Source organism: Agelaius phoeniceus, chromosome 3 (assembly GCF_051311805.1).
Source record: "Agelaius phoeniceus isolate bAgePho1 chromosome 3, bAgePho1.hap1, whole genome shotgun sequence".
NCBI lineage: Eukaryota > Metazoa > Chordata > Aves > Passeriformes > Icteridae > Agelaius > Agelaius phoeniceus.
In genome coordinates, this window is record NC_135267.1 from 51,684,211 (window position 1) to 51,707,661 (window position 23,451).

The 23,451-nt window shown below is 34.5% G+C and overlaps 1 protein-coding gene across 6 annotated transcripts in view; it reads right to left on the reverse strand.

Moving 5' to 3' along the window:
* Positions 1-3,725: 3,725 nt before the first annotated feature.
* Positions 3,726-23,451, reverse strand: part of TBC1D32 (TBC1 domain family member 32) — a 74,685-nt gene continuing 54,959 nt past the window's right edge. For 5 of the 6 annotated variants that reach the window (XM_077175237.1, XM_077175235.1, XM_077175238.1 and 2 more), the window contains exons 28-34: positions 20,720-20,803; positions 12,309-12,378; positions 11,407-11,522; positions 10,285-10,439; positions 8,719-8,859; positions 6,722-6,910; positions 3,726-4,419 (exon numbers count right to left, since the gene is read on the reverse strand). In XM_077175237.1, coding sequence (XP_077031352.1) covers positions 4,303-4,419; positions 6,722-6,910; positions 8,719-8,859; positions 10,285-10,439; positions 11,407-11,522; positions 12,309-12,378; positions 20,720-20,803 — 872 coding nt within the window. In that variant the 3' untranslated portion in view covers positions 3,726-4,302. The remainder of the gene's footprint in view (positions 4,420-6,721; positions 6,911-8,718; positions 8,860-10,284; positions 10,440-11,406; positions 11,523-12,308; positions 12,379-20,719; positions 20,804-23,451) is intronic. The other variant, XM_077175239.1, reaches the window with a different exon arrangement.

The following is a 23,451-nucleotide window of genomic DNA, read 5'->3' on the forward strand; positions in this document are numbered from 1 at the left end:
TCATGGATCAGCATGGGAAATAAGCTTTTTTGGAGAAGAAATCTTTGCCTAGAAAATCCATTACAGAAATTGTGACAGTATACACATTATGGCATTGTTCACGACAGTAGTTTTACAAATCAAGAAAAGTTTTATCTGAAAAAACTACTTGCAAATATGCCTTTTAAGTGAAAATTGTGTGGCAATAGCCTGGATAACTAAAAAAAAAATTATCATATCTAAGCCATCAAAAATTTTGAGGAGAGGGAAGCTTAATTGGATTGTTGTACTTGTGAATATCTGTGTTAAAACTAAAGCAGCATTTTAAAAGCTGAGTCAAATTTTAAAGGAGTTAATTCCCACAACATGGATGAATCTCATTCCATGACAGGCTTTTAGTTAGAGCAGAGAAAATACCAAGAGCAGATTAAATCTTTTGAGAGAGTAAACACTAATTTAAATGGTTAATTTCCCTTGGAGTTTTTATTCCTGTGGTGTTTGTTTCCTTAAAAATCTGCTCCAAAAAAGCTTGCTTTCTTCATTCATCATTTTAAGTGAATTTCATGTATTCGCCTTGTCTTGTTCTATTTCTGATCAGGAAACTGACCATATGAAATATTAGTCAGGTATCAGTTCCTGATTTAACACCATCTAACCTCATTTTTCAAACCATGTTGAAACCTCCCTATGCACCACTGCTCTGTATATTATGCTTTAAGGCATTTTGTTTTTTGTGATGAAACAGAATCAAACAACGTTTTGCTCTGGAGCTGTGGGGATTTTTTAATTTACTGGTGTTTTGGAATCAAAGGAACAGGGAAGATGTTTTTTCCCTATACACTGATGAGTACACAAAACTTTTTGAATCAGTTCTTGCTAGGTGAAGTAGTAAAACTGGTAACTTAGTCATGATCTGAAATGTAAAGAATTGTTCTCCTTTAGCTTAGATGTTGAATAAAAATGAACTCTAAAAAGACAGGATCTGTCTAAATGGAAATGTCATTTTAAATTACTGGAAACTACCTTGAGTAATCTAGCTTGGAAGAGTCATATCTCTGTCTGTTTATGTATGATCAGTTAATAAACAAAATACCAGAAGATGTGTCATAAATATAGCCCACAGATTTGCAGAAACAGTACAAACACTGCAGCTTTCGAAATTACTTCCTCATGGGAAATAAATGATAGTTACTTCTCCTGGCACAAATACACTGTTACATTTCAAACAAGTTTTTAATTTTTATCTGCTCAAATTAGGTAAAATTTTATCTTCTGTTCTAGTCCAATGTGATATATAGGTAGATATTATAATTTGAGAGGGAAAATGTATGCTGAAATTACCACCTATTCTTGAATCTATGGACAATTGCTATGGATTAGCTAAAAAGCATTTTAAGACAATACAAAATGATTTAGAAAAGCTGAAACTTTTTAACTGTTGTCCTAGTGATTGAGCTGGACCTATTAAAACAGTCAAACCCAGAATTTTGAGTCCAACTATTTACCACTGATATATTTTTTTTCCTACCACATCTAAAATATTTTATTTCAAAGTTTCTAGTTGCTTTCACTGTCAGTATTTCTCTTGTTGTGTGAACATTATATATTGTAATGGAGAATCTTTCTACCTGCAGAACTGTCATTAAAAAAATTGAAATTCGCAGAGATGAAGAGCTGAAAAGTATTTTTGGATATTACTGTTTTTTATCCCAAAAGGCTGGCTCATGCTGCAGAGACTAAAGGAGGTAATTTGTACATGACATATCTTTTAGAAACAACACAGATGTTTCTATGCAGCATGGCATCCCAGCTGAGGGGCAGGGGCATATGACAGAGAGGCAGATGCAGCAGAGCTCAGTTTCCTCCAGTAGGAAGCCTGGGCCAGGGCTGCTGACAACATATTTGGGAGGGTCATGTCTTCCTACTACCAGCTTCTCAGATTTCCAAGTTGGGGATTTATTTAGTGTCTTGTTTTGGGGGTTTTGCACCATTATGTTTATTTTAAATCAAGTTTAGTTACACATTTTAGGTACAAGGAAGGAAATACTTCTTATCCTTTAGTGCTTGGTCTGTCACTGGGGATTGGGAACAATGAGACAGCTGAAAATAACAGAGAGAAAAAGCCAGACAGAGGTAAATACAATCATGATGGAAAGAAAGGAAGAAGCAGCTGGAAGAGGAAACCAGAAAAATACAAATAGATTTTGAGATAGAAACTGTCTACATCTCAGTAGAATAGCTCTCTGAAAGAAAATAGGGAGCTGAATGGAGAAATTTATATATATACCAGCAAAGCTGTATAAGGGAGTCTTCAGACTGGAGGTAATATAGCATGTGAGCATGTCTTCAGGTATCTGTTGCTAAAATGGTCATTTGTTTTCACACTGTTATCGATTTAAAGATGCCATTGGTTTCCCCATCACTTCAAGCTTTATGTCAGTCTACTTGTAAGAGGTGTCAATGTCCAGTTTCTGTCACAGGGCACAACGGAATTTTAAATTATTACCAGGTATTAAGATTTAGCATTTACATAAGGTTTTCATGCACTAACATATTTTATGGATGTGCTCTAATTAATCATGTCAGCATATACAGAGTGTATGAAAATGTAGCTGTTTTGCAGATGGGAAAACTGAAGTAAATTGAATTGCTGGAAATGCAAAAATTGCTTTTATCAATAGCACTGCTTGGTAGTCAGGCTGATTGCTTTCTACTATTTGTATCTGCCTTTTCTTTCTGGTTATTGAGTACTGGATCTCTTTGGATTAATTTGATGCAGTAGTGATGAAAGCTATTACTATTAAGGGTCAGCTCTGCAGTTCCTCTCTCTTCTTTGTTGGGGGACAAGGAATACAAAATGACAGCTATTGATATGGCAAGAGTTCCTAGGTTACTTATATACCTATCACAAAGGCCTATTTTCCTGAAAAATTTCTGCTGCAGCTAAAGGAACTGATGACTTACTTCATAATGGATATTTAATCACCCATGGTCTGTCTAGAAATATGTATATATTAGTGTTCAAGTGTTATTCACCACCTGGATGTTTGTTATTTGTTGTTTCTTGGTTTGAGTTATATGCCTAAATAAGGTTATTTAAGAAAAGAGAAACTGCTATTAAGGTTAAAAGAATATATACCATGTAAGTCATAGCATTCACTGGCCTCAGTGTCAGGCAAGCACTTGGTTCTATCAGTTCTTGTCATAATTCCTTCCACACACTTGCCAGCCTCTTTTATTAATGTAGGTGAGCTAACACAGTTCATAAAAGTGCAAAAGTATTTAAAACATATCTTGGCTAGACAGGAAAAAAAGCTAAACTTGTGAACTTATGAAATGCACAGTCAGAAAAGTAGAAATTAGTGGCAAAACCTTTGTCAATGTTCACTCCTAGGTTGCATATAATTTCAGAAACTTCACAGCAGGTTCTAATGTGTTTTATAATTTGAATTTGAGTATGGGCTCAATTAGTGTATATATAACCATTTTATCAAGCAAAGTTTTTCAGGAACTTTGCAGTAATCTTTAGATTCTCTTCCAGGAATGTGTTAACAATATTGGATAAATCTAAATTCAACATTTTTGGTTTCCATTGTACTTCCAAAACACTGTATCATTAATTTATAATAAAAATATTTTGAGATTATGGATATTCTGTAAAAAAAAGTTATTGCATGTGTTGACAAAACATAGTATTTTCCCCTCTTCTTAAGCCAAATAATAAAGACTCTAATTTCATTCACAACAAGGGTTAATAATGCTTTATTACATAAAACTATTTATTTGGGTTTTTTTAAAGACAGGAGTATCAAGTCTTTTTTCATTGCATCTATTCAAACATTCCATTTTCTCAATATTATCCATAAAGTTGGAACAGAGAGTTTGGTTTCCATTTGTTGACTTTTCTTGCACATGAATACACAACAGCAGTTGTTTCTAAAGAAAAAAATCCCTTTGTCAGATCCAAGCAAAATACGAAGGCTTTAGGACAGTGCTCTAAGGAGATGACAAAGAGAGAATGAGTTGAGAACAGGTACAAGGCTTTATAAGGAAGAAACTTCAGCATCCTACAGGTGGCTTCTGAAGCTGCCTTCTGCTAACTGAAAATGAGGCTGTGCACATAACCTGTCTGGTAAAATTGGGTTATCAAAAGTAGGCTATGTCTTATTGAAAAACTATATTCTGAAAACACTTCTTATTTATTTTACAGTATGTACATTTCAACAGCCTGGCTGATTTTAGGTGAGACTGAGGTATCAATCAATCAGCATCCTTTAAAAGGATGTAATCAAAACTGTAAAATAAAGTGCTTGTTTGCTTCATCTATGTGTTCTGTGTTATGTTCCTCATGTCTTTCAGCAGCATTGGTCTGTAGAGCTCCTCCAAGCTTTCCATGTAGTCTAAATAATCACTCACTCGAAATCCATGCAGTGCTTCCTCCTGCACAGATACACAGAGAAAGCATTTATTAGCTAGGAAAAAAAATGTACAACTCAAATTTAATGAATTCCAAGCTTCTAAAGATAGCTCATTTTTTTCTGATTGTCAGAGCCTGGCTGTTTAAAATAGATTTTATTATGTTTTATTTAGAAATACAGATTTGGCAATATCTGCTTCCAGCCAGTTTTTTGGTTTTTTTTAAATCACACACTTGGCATCAGAGAATTTCATTTCACTGGGATGTTGTTTATCTAATTTCTGGAGAATATTTAAATGAAGATTTTTAAGGAAATGAAAGTAAGCTTTAAGAAGGGAAAGCCACGTACTAAAATATTCTTTTGAAAGAAGATTCCTACACCAGCACATGGCATAAGTTTATGAGTGTGGCTTTTATATCCAGCTAGATTGTAAAGAAAAACAGGAGATGAGGATTTTTTTAAATCAATGATAAAAGAAGATTTTCATGAAGTGCTTAAATAAAACCAGAATAAACCGTTCTGCACTACTAAAAGTGCATAATTCTTACTGATTCCAAAACACAGAGTAAAAGGAAGTGCCCTCAGAAAACAAATACATAATGTTCCTTCTCATGGCTACTATATTGGAGGGATAAGGAGGATGCCCCACAGAATACAGGATCCTGAAGAATGGTTAAGCGTAAAAAGGGTTGATTTGTTACTGTTGTGTACTCATCTACCAATCATTATTACCACTGTTGGCAGCATGTGCTGCAAAAAACTCTCTGGAGCCAGTCTCTGTGGACATAAGCTGTACCTCTGGTGTATTAACTGTGAATCTCTGCTAAGTAGAATTCTCCTGAGAACATCTACTCAGGCTTGGAAAACTGCACTTTGGCATCTGAACAGGAATTCGAAATAGTCTTTATATTTCTTCTCCTCTACACAGAAGCAAAGCAAAAGTAAGATTTTACCTTCCAAGTTTCTCCTCATGCACTGTGAGAAAGCTGACTACGGTGGAATATAAAATTATATATATATATATATATACACGCATACATATATCTGGAATTAAATAGCATGTAGTGACAGAACAAGGGGGAGCGGCTTCAGACTCAAAGAGGGTAGGTTTAGATTTGGTATGAGGAAGAGCTTTACTGTGAGGATGGTGAGGCACTGAAAAGAAGTTGTGGAACACATTGGTAGTATTCAAGGCCAGGCTCAATGGTGTAGTGGAAGATGGATTGGAACTAGATGATGTTTAAGGTTCCTTCCAACCCAAACCATTCTACAGATCTTTTTTTTTTTTTTTTTTGGTTTCAATTAATTAAGACTTATCAATAGCAGGAGTTCAAGTTAAGTATGCTCCTTTTTTTCTGCACTGGTCACTCAATAAATTGCAGATGTTCCAGTACTGCATTAATTTACATTCTTTTCTCATTAATTTAACAGTACCATGCCAAACGTTTAGTCTGTTTATACTGCATGTGGCAATGTACCATTTCTTTCTTCTGTATTTTACATATTCTATCCAACAATGCCATCAAGATACAGCTTTTAAGACATTTTGTCCAAAACCAGGGAAAAAAACCAATACATTCATTAGACGGTGTAGCAGATATTTTCAAGGAAGCTGATTGGGCTGAGATACTTTTCCATATTTAAGCATACATTAGTTGGATGCAAACTAGTCAGAAAACTATTATTCTTGGGACAGACTAAGATGCAGATACCTAGTTCGCAAAAAAAATTTGCCAGGTGAAAAAAAACTAGCAAAAAAGACAAAAATATCCCTGTGAAGAAGAGTAAGATACTGTATCAATTAATGACTGCAGCTACAGCTATGCACTACCCTGCAAAAAACCCCAAACCCAAACATAATTTATAATTGGGAAAGAATATGAAATTGCAAGGCTGGTTGTACAGTAATTGGTATTTCTTCAAACTACCAGCTCGATCAGCTTCATGCTACATCTCTCAGCAAGAGACAACTGTGCAAACCCACCTTTCTGGAGAGCACCTTGTTCAGTGAGATTGAGCCCAAATACAGAGAACGGAATCAAATGCTCTCCTAACTTAATGAGCCTATTTTCTTGGCTCATGAATGAAATTGCTAAGTAAAAAATGCAGGAAAGCTATTTTCTGGAAAATACAAAATTTCCTGCTAGGGAACAAATAAAATTAAAGTATTATTTCACTTGTTTAAAATGACTGAGTGAAATTCAGTAAGAGCTTCAGATTAAATATATATTAATATATATATATATAAATATATATTAAGTATATATCCTCAGTATTAAGAGCTTTGCTTCTCCTCAGCAGTTGAAAAATTAGGAAACCCTTACTTTGAGAAAAACCTGAAGATCTCGGGCTTCTGTGTGCTTCAGGATGTCTTGCTGTAGGTGTCTGAACAGAGAAATACACATATATATTTGATAATCAGGACCAAGGAAAATACATATGGCAATGTAGTGACAGATCTCACTCCAGTCCATGTAATTCCAGAAACACTGAGTTATCCATTGCAGACAGATCTAGATGAGAATGAAATGATATATCATTAAATCATTCTATACATTCAGTCATAATTAATCAGCTTTATCTCTTTTCTATACTACAGAACCTTTTCCCTGTAACATCACCCCAGCTATGAATAAAAGGGATAAAGTAAAAAAGAAGCCAAGATTCACCATTTTTAACACACAGCCTCTGAATAGACTCTTAGTGAGTTAGACAAAACATTACAGCCTGTATCCATGCAGCTCACTTGTACGAATGTATTCCAGCGCCTCCTGAGGTTGAGACTCAAAGCCCAATGAAAGAAAAAGTGATTTTTTCAAGATTTTGTTTTAAATGTGTCCTAAAGGGTAATGACAGTGATGAAGACATGTTCAACATGGGTTTTCCTTTCAATTAAAGTAGTTATCTGCATTATAAATGAACGTTAGGTCCTTCCCTAAAACACATTTTCATTTAATGAAGTGAGTGTGAACACAGTGACTCCTTTGCCCTGATCTAAATTACAATGTATTAAGAGGTATAATGAACATTTCATTTGGTTCTAGACCACAAATCTTCTGCTAGTCATTCCTTAAAGTGTTTAAAAATATGCAGCAGAATTACCACAATTCCAATTAGATGACAACCATAGTATGGCAGTAAATCTGTTTTGATGTATTTATTAAGGCACACAATCAATTAAATACATCAAAATTGTTTTTACAGTTCAGAGTTTGTTTTTAATGCTGCAGTAAAACTGCAAAATCACAGAGAAGATACAGTGGTACCCACGACTGGCATTTCAGTAGCTCATTAAATAAATGAAAAAAATCATTATTAGCAGTTCAGAACAGTATCTAGTGTACTACTGAATGCACACAATTAAAAAAAGGAAATAGTATAACTTGCACAAGAATAGCTGAAGGAGTGACTGTCCCCATGTATTTTCTTCATCCTAAAACAGGAACCTTATTACAAGCACCTTATTCCTATGCTGAGATAAATTCCTTCATCTGCTAATCTTTTCTCCTCAAAAACCAAACCCCAAGATGACACTTTAAGCAATGTTTGTACCACACTGGCATCTGCCCCATTAAAGAGTCTCTTCAGCTGCAAATCTTGCAGCAAAAAGGAATTTTGAAGGTACAGGATGAAAAATATTTTTCTTGCTTTGGCACAGCAATACACTTTCTCACTCTGGCAAGATGTCCTTTGCATGGACAATCTAACTCACTGCATGGAGCTCTTTACCCTTCATCATGATTGCAATCTTTACAAACAATGCTTCATCCATAGCTTTCAATACTACCAAACAATTGTTGTAAGTAGGCAAAATGAAAGCTGGTGTTATAGACAATTATTCTGCTGTTGTAACACTTCTTTAATATGAAAGAACAGTGTGTTACCTGATTGCAATAGTTATAGTAGCTCATATAAAATTATTTTTTTCTCTAATATCACAGGAACTGCTTCGTAGTATATAATTACTGCAAATTACCCACTTCTGTCCTATGGAAGATTTAGATAATTATTCCAGGGAATAAGGTATTTTGTTTAAATGCTAAATCTGAGGATTTAGTATATATTATTTTTATCAATTTTTCTTCATGAACATGTAATAAAAGGTCATCAGTTCCCATACACTGGTATTATTCTGAGTCAGTCACTTTCTATTTTCAGATACTCAGATAAGTTGCTATGTGTTCTTATCTCTTATCCTCAGTTTTATAACCACCACAAAAGTGCCATTTAGAAAAAAATGGCCAGTAGTTCCTCAGTGTTCTTGATTTTGCAGATTTAAGTCAATAGGTTGAAGATCATTTAATAGACTTTGATTGGTTACCTGGGATGGAGTGAAACCAGACATTTGGAAGGCTGAACAGACAAGGGGCAACTCAGCTTTCAGCAACATTTCAACGTGGTGAGCACTGCAAAAATAGACTGGATGGATGCCATATTCCACTGTTGTAACAGGCAGGTGCATCTGGTTAACAACAACATCATCATCATCATCAACAATGAAATTGAGAAACAGGATTACAGACTACAGAAATGTGTTGTTTTTTAATGCCTTGCTGAGAACAATATATAAAAATATACCCTTTATATATGTAAGATAAATAATTCTGATTATTTTAGAGACAGGAAACAGGATAAACAAAATAGGTTGTACTTCCATCAACAAAAACATGTGGTAACTAAAGTGTTAATAAATATATCCTGATTGTTACTATACATTAGTACTTAGTTCCTTATTGTATACAGGCTTTAATTGTCAAAGCAGGGATGGAGAAACTGTTGTTATATTTTAAACAGGAGAATAGAAATAAAAAAAAAAAAGATTGATTTCTGCTGAATATTTTTCCTTCATTTTGTGGTGGAGTAAAACTTCATGGTATTTCAACTTGTTTTTTGTGTGCACATATCTTTGCAGTATGTGTGGAGGCTGTGAGCGAAATTCTATTATGTACAACAAAAGGAGCAGAGGTTTTATCACTATTGAAGGCTCTGGATATCAATGCCCAGTTCCAGCTAATGAATCCTTGGCAGCAGTGGTTTTTCAGCACTAGCAAAGTGAAGTAAATTTCAGCACAAATTTCATTATGTTGGAATAACCTCAGGCCAGATTCAGTGCTGAATAGACCGATATCATCACCCCTCTAGTGAACAAGACAGATCACTTGGTATTGCTACAGAAGCCACCATGCAGAAGAAACACAGAATCTAATCTGTGCTTTTTGTATCTCAGAGTTCTCTGGAAGTCTCTACTACAGTTTAGAGTTCATGTTCAAAATGTGACAATGTACAAAGGGTTTTATTTTAAATAGCTGGGAACTCCCATAATGAAAGATAAAAACGATGCTTCCTATATTACAACTTCAATCCAGATACTGACAATTTAAAATTGTCAATCATACAGTCATTATTTATGCAGTAATAATTTTTAAAATTTACTAAATATACTCAAATGTATTAAGTAAATTTCAAAACTGTCACTAAAAAAAAAACCAACAATCAGATTGACAGACTTGCTCTCTTACTGGAATCTGATAATTAAAAAAAAAAAAAGGTCATTCAGCAGTATCACTGACTTCACACAGAATTTAGTGCCACTAACAAAGCTGTTTTACTGCCAGCTTTAAAATTTATTAACATTGTCTTCAGTCCACCTGCTACTTCTCTCCTTTTAAACAAAAATTTGAGCAAATATCAGATCTACATTTTTCCATGAATTTTTCAGGGTCATGTATTTAGCTAGTGGGGCTTAAGGATAATATAATGCATTAGAAAAGTAAACAAACAAACAAACAAATTGCCAAGAAAAAAAAAACTAAGGAGATTAATAAACTCTCATTTTTAAACTTTCAAAGGAGCATTTCAGAAAGAAACAGGTTATAAAAATTCTTACAGATAAATGCAGTCTTGGTAGCCAGAGAAATGCTGAAGCAAAAAGACGTGAAAATTGCTGAAGAAACATCAGTGTCCTCTCCCTGTCTCCTGACATTATGAGGAAGATGGAAGATGCAAACCAGTCATAACCAGCATAGTGCTCCTGCAAGCAGCCTGGACAGGAAGGTTAAGGAACTTGGGCAGAGATCTCCTCCTCACTCTCCTGCAGCAATCACAGCTCTCCTCCTTCCGAGGTCCTTGCACACAGAGCCAGGAGCTGGGTTGTTAGACACAGCCAAGGGGAACAGAGCTGCACACAAGGCAGCATCAAGGCACAGTTGTCTCTCAAACTGAATTAAGAGAAACAGTTTAAGCTGTTTTCCCCATATACTAAAATTTTTTAGTCCATATGTAGTCAAGCTAAAACTGATAGATTTAATAAAAAAGCAAGTAAATGCAAAACAAATCTGCACCAAAATGAGTGTGCTTATAAAGTGCAAGAAAGGAGAAGAGTGGAGGAATAAAACAGGACTTAAAGTTATTGGGGAAAAAAAAAGTAAAAAGCCTTAAAAATGAGATTTGGCACATTCTGACTAATACACCTGAAGTATAATTTACTAGTGGTATGCAAATTTAACAGAGAATAATATAGCAAAGCTGCTTGAAAAGCTATTATCTGTTTTAACTTTTTTTACAGGAAGTTCCACGGTAGATCCAAAAGAACCAAAAGTCTAACCACTCCTGTTGATCTGACTACACTTACCACACTTATCACTACATGGGCAGTATCATTAACAGTGTTGGTATTGTGGGAGTACCACAAATACTCAATGTTCAAAGGTGCATTGCTGCAGGCTCTTTATCACATTCAAAGATGTGATCCCACTCCAAAACAGCTGATGAGAAAAGTGAATGTGATTTGCACTTCTAACAAAGTATGGGAACAAAAGGGTGAACATTTTCCTAAGTGCATTGGGAATGCATTTAACTTAATAAAATTTCGAAGTAAAAATGCTTTTTTAATTTTCTTTTTCTTTCCATAAATATAACACACCTACACCTCTATTAAAAGTACAAACCAGGAGTTCAAATTCCACTGAAATTTTTAGACAATATAACTTATACCATCAGGAAAGGATACAAAGTGAAGATACCACAGTTCTTTGCTGTTGTTTCAGAAACTCCTCACAATTCTTTAACACGAAACACAGCCCATTTTCGGCATCTTCTTTTAGCAAGTTTAAGTATTTTCCATACCTATTTCAAAAAGTTAAAAAAAAACCCTCTTTAATATTTTTTGAATTCCTAAAAAGGAAGAACTCATATTTAATAAACCTGTAAAAGTTAAGCTGTCATAAAGTTGTTCATCACTAAAACTATGCTGTGGATATACACATAGCTCATTAAATAAAACTAGAAAGGATTCACAGCAAACATCTGCTGCTCATTGTTACAAATCCTCACCCAAATTCCCTTTAGTTCAGTTTCAGAGACAGTGGTGGGGACGAGCAAGTACTCCATCACACACAACTCAGTTTCTTCACGTACAATATTTAGAATTCGATATAATTATTGTGTGTGTAATTATTATAATCAGAATTCAAACATTAATGCTAAAGATAGCAATCCGTGGAAGTACAGACATCTAAGCTTTTCCTTCATCACAGCTCTGCAAATTACCAGCCAAATAAAATGTTTAAATGACATATAACTAAGCTTAGCAAAACAGAACCATTTAGAGAAGTAATGCAAGGGAAAAAAAGACACATAATTCAGGATAATGCAATTTTATGGTAAATCTTACTAGCACATTACAATTAGTCTTTACAAAAATAGAGGATAATAACATACATAAACTGTAAAGATAATTTAATTCTGTTCTAATACCTTTTTCAATTCTAGTTAGAATTCATTTTCTTAAAGTTTATCTTAGATTAAATGCTATAAAGCAATGAGTTGATGGATTAAGTATTATTAAAGTCATTCCATGAAAATCAAACAAATCCTAGAAATACTCTAGGGAAATAGTTTAATACCATGTACCTGACTGTCATTTCAACACCAAGCTGCTGCACAGATGAAAGGTTTTCTTTCTTCACATCTGCATCCATGGCTAAAACAAAATAAATTAAATAAACTGTTACAAGAAATATGATTTGAACTGAATGCTAATGTAAAGCTCTATCTGTGTATGAATACCAACTCCGGAGAACTGTCTCCTATTCGAAATTATTTTGGTAGTGTTTGGAAAGGAGTCATAAAAAATCTCCATTCTTCACAAGGCTTTTTTTAAAATGAAAATCATCCTTGTTTTAAGGAAATCTTCATGGTTGGTATGGTTATCATTACATTTACAGCAAGCAACATCTTTTTCAGCACCATATCTTAGTAGAACTTTATCCTTTCTGGCCTAGAAATCAGGCAAGGCAGCCTATTCTGATCCACTTTCTACCATTCCAGAGGCCTTAAAATTTCCTAGCTGTAATTCCAACTTTATTAACAAAAATTCTATTCTGATATGAATCACAGAAAACTTTAAAACTGATAGATTTAGTAAATTAATTAAATCCTATATTTATGTGCATTTTTTCCTGCAGTAAAATATACCCCATTTTCTGCAGTTGTTTAAATTAAAAATCCAAGCTAGAAAAAATTAATAAATAAGGATTTAAAGCAACCACTGCTGTAGCATTTACTCAAAATTTTAAATTCTAAATTGAATTTTAAATGGGCATTTTCCCTATCAGGTACAGGTTATCATCTAAGATAACTATACCACAGATAAAAATTGCAGTCTTATAATATTATGAGTTACAAAGCTGACGGAATAAACCTTGAATATACTTTGAAAGTGCTGCTTAAAACCAGAAAGAAATGAAACAAATTAAAACCCTTATTAACTTACAATATTTGTTTAAAATGTAAATAAGAGATATGGCAGCAGAAGTTAAAGTATTTTCATGTAAACGATAAATGTAAAAATCTAATTAAGCAAATCACCAGTAACTTCTTATGTATTTTTCCTATATCCTCAGACAGAGAAATCAAAGTGAAGGATTCCCTGACTATTCATGTAGGTAAAGACTCTATGTTCCTGCCACATAAACAGGGACTAAGGTATTAAACATGAAATAGTTACAAGTTCAGTGAGGAAAGGACTCAAAGGGAAAACAAACAAACAAAACAAAAAAACCCCACCAAAACCCCAAAAAATAAGATTCAATTTTCTCATATCAGATGAGGTAGGGCAAAATTTTTATGAAGAAAATAATACCGCAAAATACACTCGACAATGAAGCAATAAAATTCAGCAGAGTAAGTATGGCAAGAATAAAACCCCACTCTGTTTTATATTTTTCACAGAGAACAATAATTTGTGTTAGGGTTGTGAGAAGTTAACCTTGTACCTTTGACAATATACTTATACATAACAAATATCAACTGCTCTTTGAACAAAATTATCTTACTCAATAATCTGATGGGACTGAAACAATAAACACACATCAGAGAGGTTTTCTGCAATCCAAAGAACAGAAGTTCAGATATCTTTTGCATAGCATACCAGCAGCGCAATCTTTGGAAGAATACATATAACTTCACAGGGTATTTCAGTTAAAACCCCATGGAGATCACTGAAACATTTATAACTTTTTACAGCTCTTGTTCCAAGTTACCTGTTTACTCAGGCTGCAATTGCCATATGAAGTCAATATATTTTCAAGTTTGTGTGTGCAAGTGGGAAGGCAAGAGGCATACATACATCCTAGGAAATAGGGGGAATTTAAATGAGTTGGCTGTGGCTAATGACTAATTCAGTCCTAACAACACCATTTTTAATGGCAGCAGAGGGCAAGGACAGCAATGACCTCTAAGCTCCATTGCAGTCCTGCTTCCATTTTGAGGTTGATCCTCTTGTGGGTGGCAGTGCAGGTTTCCCAGTCCGGCAAGGGTGTAACAAAGAAAAGCTGTATCACAGCCCGCTGTGTGACCCCAGTGTCCGCTCTGTAACAGTTCACAGCAAGTACTGAATGCTCATTGTCCATTAACATTAAAAGAACACAACTGACTTCACTGATTTTCATTGACTTTTCTTCTCTATTGTAACAATTTCTTAGTGGCTGGAAGCGGCTTTTTTTTTCCACCACACTTCCTTTTTATATTTTTCTCTGTATTGTGAAGGAAGATAAAATTAACTTGAAGTCTGGACTGAATAATAATTCTCTATCACACAGTACCTTATCAAGGCAAAACCTCTTGCTTTCAGACACCACTGTATTCCACATAAACACAGCTCTGTATCCTCCTAATCCAAAAATTGTGGCTCTTTGTCCTGGGTCAAAAGTTTTTACTTTCCCTTTTGTTTATTACTTAACAAACTGGGAAGACTAGGCCTAAGAACACTGTAAAGTCATTTAGAATACACAAAGGACTACTTTCCACTAATTAAAAACTGGACCTAGAAACCTTAAATGCTCCATTAAACTTAGAAAATGCTATGAAAAACAAGTGGAATATTGCAATCCATGGACAAAAAACTTGCTTGTTGTGACTGTACTATTGTGATGATGCCCACATATCTGATTTAATGCACGGAGTTAATTTTATACAAAAATGTTTTAACAAATATTTTTCAATACACCTGATATAACTGTCTTGAAACACAAAAGGTTTCATAACAAAAAGGCATGGAGAAAAATCAGTTCTCTAAATAAGAATGCCATTCATCGTCAAAGGCCAGACCACCTCTCTGAACTGTGAATTAATAATATGATACAGCACTCTGGCTATTATTAAATTGAATGAACAACATATTTTGGCAGCTTCCTTTTTATTTATCTTAAAGCAAAAAAATCTACGTTGAACGGATATTTCACACTTTTTTTCTTTAAAAATGAAAAACACTGTAAAACAGAAGCCAAAATTAAACTGGTGACTTGAAGGGTATCAAAATTCTCTAGGAGCTGATTTACAGTTTAAGAAAATTCTTAGAAAGCACCTTAATGGGCAGCACTTTTCAAAATGTTTTGTAGCATTCAGGAGCACAAAAAGAGACTCCCATGAGGCATGATTTTTTAAATTATTAAACTCAGTCTATAGTATAAGCACTCCAGCATAAATTAAACTGCCATGCGTAGTCCTGTGGCATTCTTTCTGATCAGCCTACACTCCAATTAAGTTTACCATTTATATTAAGGATTGCTTTCTTATTAATTTTTCCTCTTATCATGACAAAGCTTTTCTGTGGTTAATTCAGAAAATGGGCTACATAGCATTCATACTGAAATGACAGGATGCTAAGCTGAAACAGCTTTACAGCATGTCATGTAACTTGTATGGTCTTTGGATAATATATAATTTATTTCCCTGTTTAAAGTGCTGTTATACCAAAGACACAACAGGTTTCCCTTTTTGTCTTAAGTAAAAAAATATTACTAAAGCTGTCACTCACATTATTGGCTTAGCTCTTTCAGTTCCTGGTGCCCAGGCCAAATGGTTTTATGTCTATATAAATAATCTTTGGAATATACTAATGGATGCTAAATTTTAACTTCAGTGACCATAAGAAAGATTAGGTTTCTTGCTATGGATGAAAAAGACTTTTGATTCAAAGAAAATATTTAAGTAAAGGTTCTGCAAACAGCTGAAAATACCATGATAGCCAGAGCCACCTGCATGATTCTCACAAATGCTTTAAAATACTTAGAACTATATAAGTATATTTGCTATCAGATTTCTAGTCTATGGCTTTGTCCATATAAACTGAAATTATGGAACTCATAATTTTTTTCCTTTGATTTATTATTTTTGTTAACAAACCAGCAGGTTTTCACTTACTCTTCAACAGGTACCTAAACACTAACCCTGTCCATTGGCAGATACCCAGGCAGGCAATGTTAATCTTTATGCTATGCCAGTAACTATCCTTTCTTACGAAAGTTTTCTATTTTAAACATTATTTAGACTTGTGGCAGAGCAAAATTTATGAGTTTTTCTCCATAATCTGTTCTGCCATTATGCTACTGTTTTTTCATGATGTCACCTCCTTCAACCAGGCTACTCATCTAGAACATTTCTGACAGTCTGACTTCACATTCATTGTTACAAATGTCTATAAAATAATCCTTTTTCAAAGAAAAGTATTACTTTTGTTGGATTTGAACTGGGATTGGAGACAATGTAAACAAGATCCAAGAGTGACTGCTGGAGAATGGTGATGACTTCTCAGAGGTAACCATAATTCTAGTTTTTGACTATCTGAAGTATTTGTTATGCCATCAGTACTCTTGTCATAACAATACAAGACCAAAATATTGATATCTAGAACTTCAACTTATGTAATGATCATCTCAAACACTCAAGCTGTTTCTGGCAACAGCTTCATGAAGAATGAACCACATTTTCCATCCAGTTACCTAAATTGGCAATTGGTAAATGCTTTCTGATAACAGCATCTTCAAAATGGTGGACAGTTTGAAGAAGTCAATTTATCAAATGATGCAGAAAGAATGGAAAAATTCCCTTCCTTCTCCTTCCCTTTCAGCACAATTTCAGGTTGCAATCAGTGTTTCTCATTTGCTGCTCCTTCTGAACAGCTCGATATTGATACGTTCCCCCTGGTGTTTTTAAAATTTCGCAGTTTGTTACCTGACACACCTGACCCTTTGAAGATTAAGAGCTCATTAAATGGTAGAAAGCTCCTAGAGATTTTGTTCAGAGAACTTAGGCTTATCTAGGAGAAGGAACACACCATGACATTTGAGTTTTATGGCCAAGACCTGAAATCCCGGAGGTTCTGTCTCTTTGCCAGTAAATGGCAGAGCTGTTTCAGAGACAAAGTCCAGTGGAAACAGAGGATTTGACTGCAAGGTCATCTGCAAAAGCAGAGGTCCCAAAAAAACCCTGCTGATCACAAAATATTGCAGCAGTCCCAAGTGTCTGCAACACATCATGGTCTGCAACACATCATGGAGATCAATTAAGGAGCACAAGACACCAATACATTAGATGACTTCACATTTCTCTGATAAATGGGTTGTTTAAACCTTGAGAAAACCATGACATTTTCACGAAGTGTTTCTGTTACAGTGAACTGGAATTTGCTAACAGAAAGGGAAGAGGCTATTTTAGGAACTTCGTATACCTAATATACAATGCATGGTATTTACTACTACAGCAAATTTCAGTTTCTTGCCATTTTATTACCTATTACAGCTAGACACCAAGGGTTTAGTTTTCAATGTTTTAGGGTTTATAAAGGAGAAAGAAAAAATAAAAGCAAACTAGAAATTATTAATTCTAGGAAAGGGGACAGACAGAGATCATCAACATATGCACACACTCAGTCATCTGAATAAGCATCACAGCAGTATATTGTTGCTGCTAGCAGAAACTAAACTTCATGTAAGATTTGTGTTACTGTTTCTAATTGAATATTGCAACTGCATAGTTTTTTATCAGATATTTTTTCCTTCTCTCCTTTCTTGAAAATGGTAACAACCCAATATAATTTAATTTTTCCATATTTGCAAATTTTGTAAGAGACTGAAATCCTAAGGGGTTCCACGACAGATGGATGACTGTGTTATTCTAATTACAACTAGCTACAGGTTTACAAGGCTGTCATTTTTTTAAGATAATCAAATTCTAATTTCAGGAAACATGATAAACGCTGAATATCTATGTGCTGTACTGAATCCACTTTCATGAAAAATGTGACTTTTCTTCATTGAAATGAAACAACTATTGGAAACTGGTTTTCAGTTCCTCAGACCCAAATTTATTTTGTTACCTTCTAACAACTCATTAGCTTTACCTCATACAAAAAAAGTCTCTACTGTAACTAGTTTTAGGATTTAGGTTAGATGGCTCTTTCAGGAGGATATGAAAAACATATGGTGAAATAACATGGCATTCAATAATTGTCCTTGAAGCAATTGCAATGCTTCATAAAAACTACCAGAAAACCTTGGGAAATGTACAGAAAGCTGGCCAATCATTATTCAATCAGTGAGAAGGCTAATTTTAAACAAATAAGGTCTGATAAAGATTTGAGTGTGTTTTGTTGTCCCTTTGGTACAAACATAGGAAGCATAATGCATCCTGGGTTCTCAACACACATCACCCTCCCTTCATAGGAAGGCCATACTGTTTATTTTATGATATGAAAAAGAACCCAAAATGAATGTCATTTTAGTTATATGACCCATTCTTAAAATCATCTCCTTTTACTGTTTCAGAGTAGAATTAGAATATGATCACAGATTCAGTTTTAGAGCCAGACTTTTGTTTCATGTCAATCAGCATGAATTTATTGGCCTAAACTAATTTCCCTGGTTAACTCTTATGGCTACACCTGTCTGGAAAAGGTGCTATGAAGACTTAATAACTGTTTTCCTATAAAAGTTAAAATAAACCTTTGATGATACATGGTGTTTACCTGAGCAACACTCTTTTCTGGGCTAGAGAACTCTTCACAAAAGAAGTCTGTGATAATGCTGTTGCTGACAGGGAAAGAACTCGATAGGGTACCACCAGGGCTCTGCCTACCTCTTACCACCAGATTACTGACTACTCTTGAGAAGACTTCTTGTTATCACATTTCCAAGCTTTTATTCATTAAAGCACATGGAATATCAAAAGCATTTGCACATGAAAACTCTTTCTTAGACAACCCATTAAATGTTGGAGTCTTTATTTGATAACCGAACAGGCAAACTTATCCAGAATTAATGCCTAGTAGTGCCTGTATAAGACCCAAAAACCCCCTGATACAGAAAACACAAAAATAAATATTAGACAGAGTTAGTTTATCATTAAAAGAAAATCTTTAAGGCTCAAGAAAACCAAGAACTGAGGTTTTCACTATGTTATCTTTGGTTTTGTATCTACTCTTTTGGATTTTTCATTCTAGATAATTAATTGAACCTGCAATTATCTAGGGATTTTCAAACTTTGTTTTCTTTGACGTTGACATTAAATTTTAGATAAATAATGCAGTGTTGATGCCACCTCTGTTTAATCAGTGGTTTGTGGTGAAATCAATTAAATAGAAGATCTAGGTTCAACTTTCCTGAATGTATTTTAAATCCCAACTTTGACCAGAAGATCGAGAGGAGTGGTTTAAAATTAAGGTACTTGATGAGTAAGGGAATGGAGTAAGGCCTATTGCTTCTCTTTAGAGATCTTTCACATTAGATGGAAGCACTTAGCTATCATAATTAAGGAAGAGCAGGCTTGCTGGTTTTGCTGGGCAAGGCATCCATTCAGAGTCAGATGTTTCTTTTTCCTCTAGTTAGTTTTTGCATGTTTAGCTTTTAAAGGAACAACCAAAATTATTATTTGAATTAGGAAGTCTCAGAAATATGTAATTAGCAAGCCTTTTGAGTCCATGGAATTGCATTATTGCTCATTATGCATCATGAGAAGTTGAAAAGTTATACAGGACAAGACAAATATATTGTCCTTGACAAAGGAATCAGTATCTTTTGAGAAAAAATAAAATTTTGATTGAAATAACTGTCTCATCAACAACTTTCATCATAAAGCAAAGAGACAGATTCTCAAATGAAATTAAGGGTATCCTGTTAGCAAGCATTTGGAAGGTAAAGGCCACTAAATATAAAGAAAGACAGCCTCTAAAATTTCTAAAGGGGTTTTATGCTTTCAAACTTCAAAGGCAGGCCCCAAGTCTCCAAGGATACTATATCTGCATACTATGGATAGGAGAGTAAAATATCAGTATAAACAACAGACTCTCCCCAAAGCAGGCTTGATTCTCCACAGTTAGTAACAGAATAAGTACTCTAAATGGCCGAACTACAATCTGAGAGAAGAGTCATGGACAAACAGTGAAGAATGAAAGTGCATCTTCCAGCAGATATTAACATTGGTTATAAATCTTCTAATTTTACCAGTGCTTCAAAGTATTAAAACACATTACTTTACACTCAGAATAAATCAGCATTATCATTCATCCTTTATTCTTGGCTGTAAGTGCAATATCTGTACAAAACTAACACTCAGGTTACTCTGGCAACAATAACAGTTCTTTAATACATATCCCTTAATACAATATAAAGTGTATACCTTTGTGGGGCTTTCAAAGGTGAGCCAGATTGCTTATACCATCTTAAATATTTATGCCACCAGCTTTGCAAATCATCTATAATAGTTGTCAACAAATACTCTGAATCTCATCCTCACCTGCTCTGCATCTTCCTCTTTCCATTTTACACACAGAAATGTGAAAGCCCATCACTAATAATTACCTGTTCTGTTCACTGAAGCACATAATTTTCTTCTCCAAAGTGAGGTATTTCCCAACAGTGAAGTAATGAATTTCTGAGCTGTTAAAGAACATTTTAAACAACCCCCAAAATGATACAGATACATTTAGAAGAAAGGCAATTTAAATATGAAGAAGCTGCATGGCAATAAATTATCAGGAGACTGACCTTTATAGCTTCCTGTGCTGAAATAACAATCTGTTTTGCTTTCAGAAAGATGTGACACGAACTTTTCAATTAATTCTGCCAAAACTGCAAGAATTAAAAATCCATTAAAAATTAGAGGCAACAAACAAAATATGGAACTATGTCACCTAACTAAATGACAATGTATGGGAAAGTAAAGCTATTTAAATTCCTGCATATTTATTCATATTTTTATGGGGAAACAACTCAAAACATGCATTGCACTTTTACATTCCTAACACCATTCCTAACTTAAATTAAATTTTAATAGCTTTACTGAGAATATATTCAGTGTAAACAGAAAGAGAATCTCATATTATCTTCATATCCTCCAAGGATTACTTCAGAATTTGTTACATGGTTTCAATATGAAATGAAAATTAACCATAATTAAACTATAATATCTTACCATATTTGTCTGTGTATAGAGACAGGAAAGGAAAACAATAAAATGAACAAACCAAGAAACCAACCAAATACCCCAAATAAACTCAACAACCCACACAGAACAAAAAGCTGACACCATCCCAAAATTATGCTAGCAAAAGCACATGAAGTTTAAGGGCTGTTTCCAATAAACTTCAATATAAAACTACCTATGCCATCACAAGATAAAAATTATTTACTTAAATTTATGCAATAGGAGTATTTAATTTTGAAAACTCTGTATTTAATGATGACCATAATGTTCTTCAGTTCTTGCTATGGAACTTTGTGTCTGCAGGCACTGCGCAGCTAAGCCCGATGCTGACACCTGTTCACTATGGAGGCAATCTTATCTCCCACCTTGATAGGATGTTAGCCAGGAAGTTAGCAAGACCTCTCATTGACAAATCATTATCCAAACTGTCCCTGATGCCTCAATTCCCCAAGTCTGAGGCTATGGCAACTGCACACATGACATGACACATGACATACAAGTTAAACTAAGTTTACAAGGAAGCCTTTACACAAAGTGCACAGAGGAGGCCCGCACGAGGCAAGCCATATTAGGAATTTAGGATAGCAGCAATGAACTTCTTTTATAAGTAAATGCTATCCTAAAACACCTGCTGTTGGCTCCATAAATAGGATATAAAGCATACAGGTATGCATACTGATACTTCTCACAAGAATGCAAAGCAAGGGAGCATATTTAGAGAGTAACAACTGCTGCCACCTGTGGGATTTCCTGTTTAAAGACCATGTTACCATTTCCCTGGCAGCACTTCCAGCTAATAGCAATGAAGCTTCAGCTCCTGTTCCCCCATTCTTGCACATAACTCCAGGCACCCACTGCCCAGGTGGGTTTGCTGGTTTTAAACTGAATAGTTCAAAGAATCATAGAATGGCAGGGGATGGAAGGGACCATAAGGAACACCCAGTACCACTAGTACCAGTACACTGTTTGAGCCGACGGTGGTAGGAGCAGCTGCAGCAGCACAAGTGAGGCAGAGCAGCAACACATGCTGGAGGTGGCAATGGAGTAAGCTAGAAACCTCCTGAGCTAGCCATGATGACAGGAAAACTGGCACAAGCAGTTAAAGAGCAGTGAATGCTCTTTTGGGAATGAGGAGGAGGAGAAAGACAGAATTTCCACCCACACTCTGATGCTTGTTATGCCAGAAAAACAATTCAAAAAAAGATATAATAAAGGTAATTAATTCTTCTTCCAATTACTTTAAGCTAACATACTGACATTAAATCACAATCTTTTTTGTCTTGATTAATTGCCTAAAATATTTACAGAAATTACACTGAATGAGTCCAAAAAAGAGTTTTTAAAAGGCTGTGTTTAGGTAATGCTAAAGAAGTTTCACTACAACAGCAAAACATGAATTTACAGTTAGAGTTCCAACTCCAATGGTAACAAAATTAATTTTGCATTGCAAGGGACTACTACATTAAAACTAAAAACCTACTTGTGTAATTTAGATTCTTATGCACTTTTGCAGTGAAATGAAACTGCTAATTAAATATAACATAGCTACTTTTAATCATGGTTAATAAAACACATGGGGCTAAAAAAAGCAATTTACTTTACAGAAGAGTAACAATTGATTCTTTTTTGAAGAATATACAAACTCACTAATCCTCACTAATATGCTTAGTGGAATTTGGCTCACAAACAATATAACAAATATTTGTGTAAAATGAGCAAACATGTCTATTCCTGCAACTGCAGACAGCAAAATGCAGAAATTAGACTTTAAGTTTGTAATTGGCTATATATTTACTGTATGACTATTAGTACAGTGATTACTGAAATATGCCACACTATAATAATAACTGAGAACTACGTTAAGACTAAAATATCCCATAATTCAGAAAATTTAAAACCAAGTTGGCACATTGTACGTTTCTTCTCTTTTTGACATAAGGTAACCACATGCTTGACCTAGAAGGTGAATACTTCAATTCAGTGCTTGAGTTAATAGAAGTGAGAGTTCAATGGCTAAGTAATAGTTTGAAATTCAAGCACCAAATTCATTCCCACCATTTGAAAGTATTTATCTAAGTGCCTATCAGCATCTTTGAAAATATTTTCATCAAGTTTGAGAGACGAAGACACACAAGAATGTGTCTCAAAACACAAGTGGTTAATACTTAAATAAATGGTTTTCACAGGACACTGCCTTTTCCAAAGGAATGTCCATGTGAAATGACAAGTCGCTATTTTATTTTTTTCTTTCAATACTACATCATTTAGCTGCCATTTGGACACCACTGTAGAA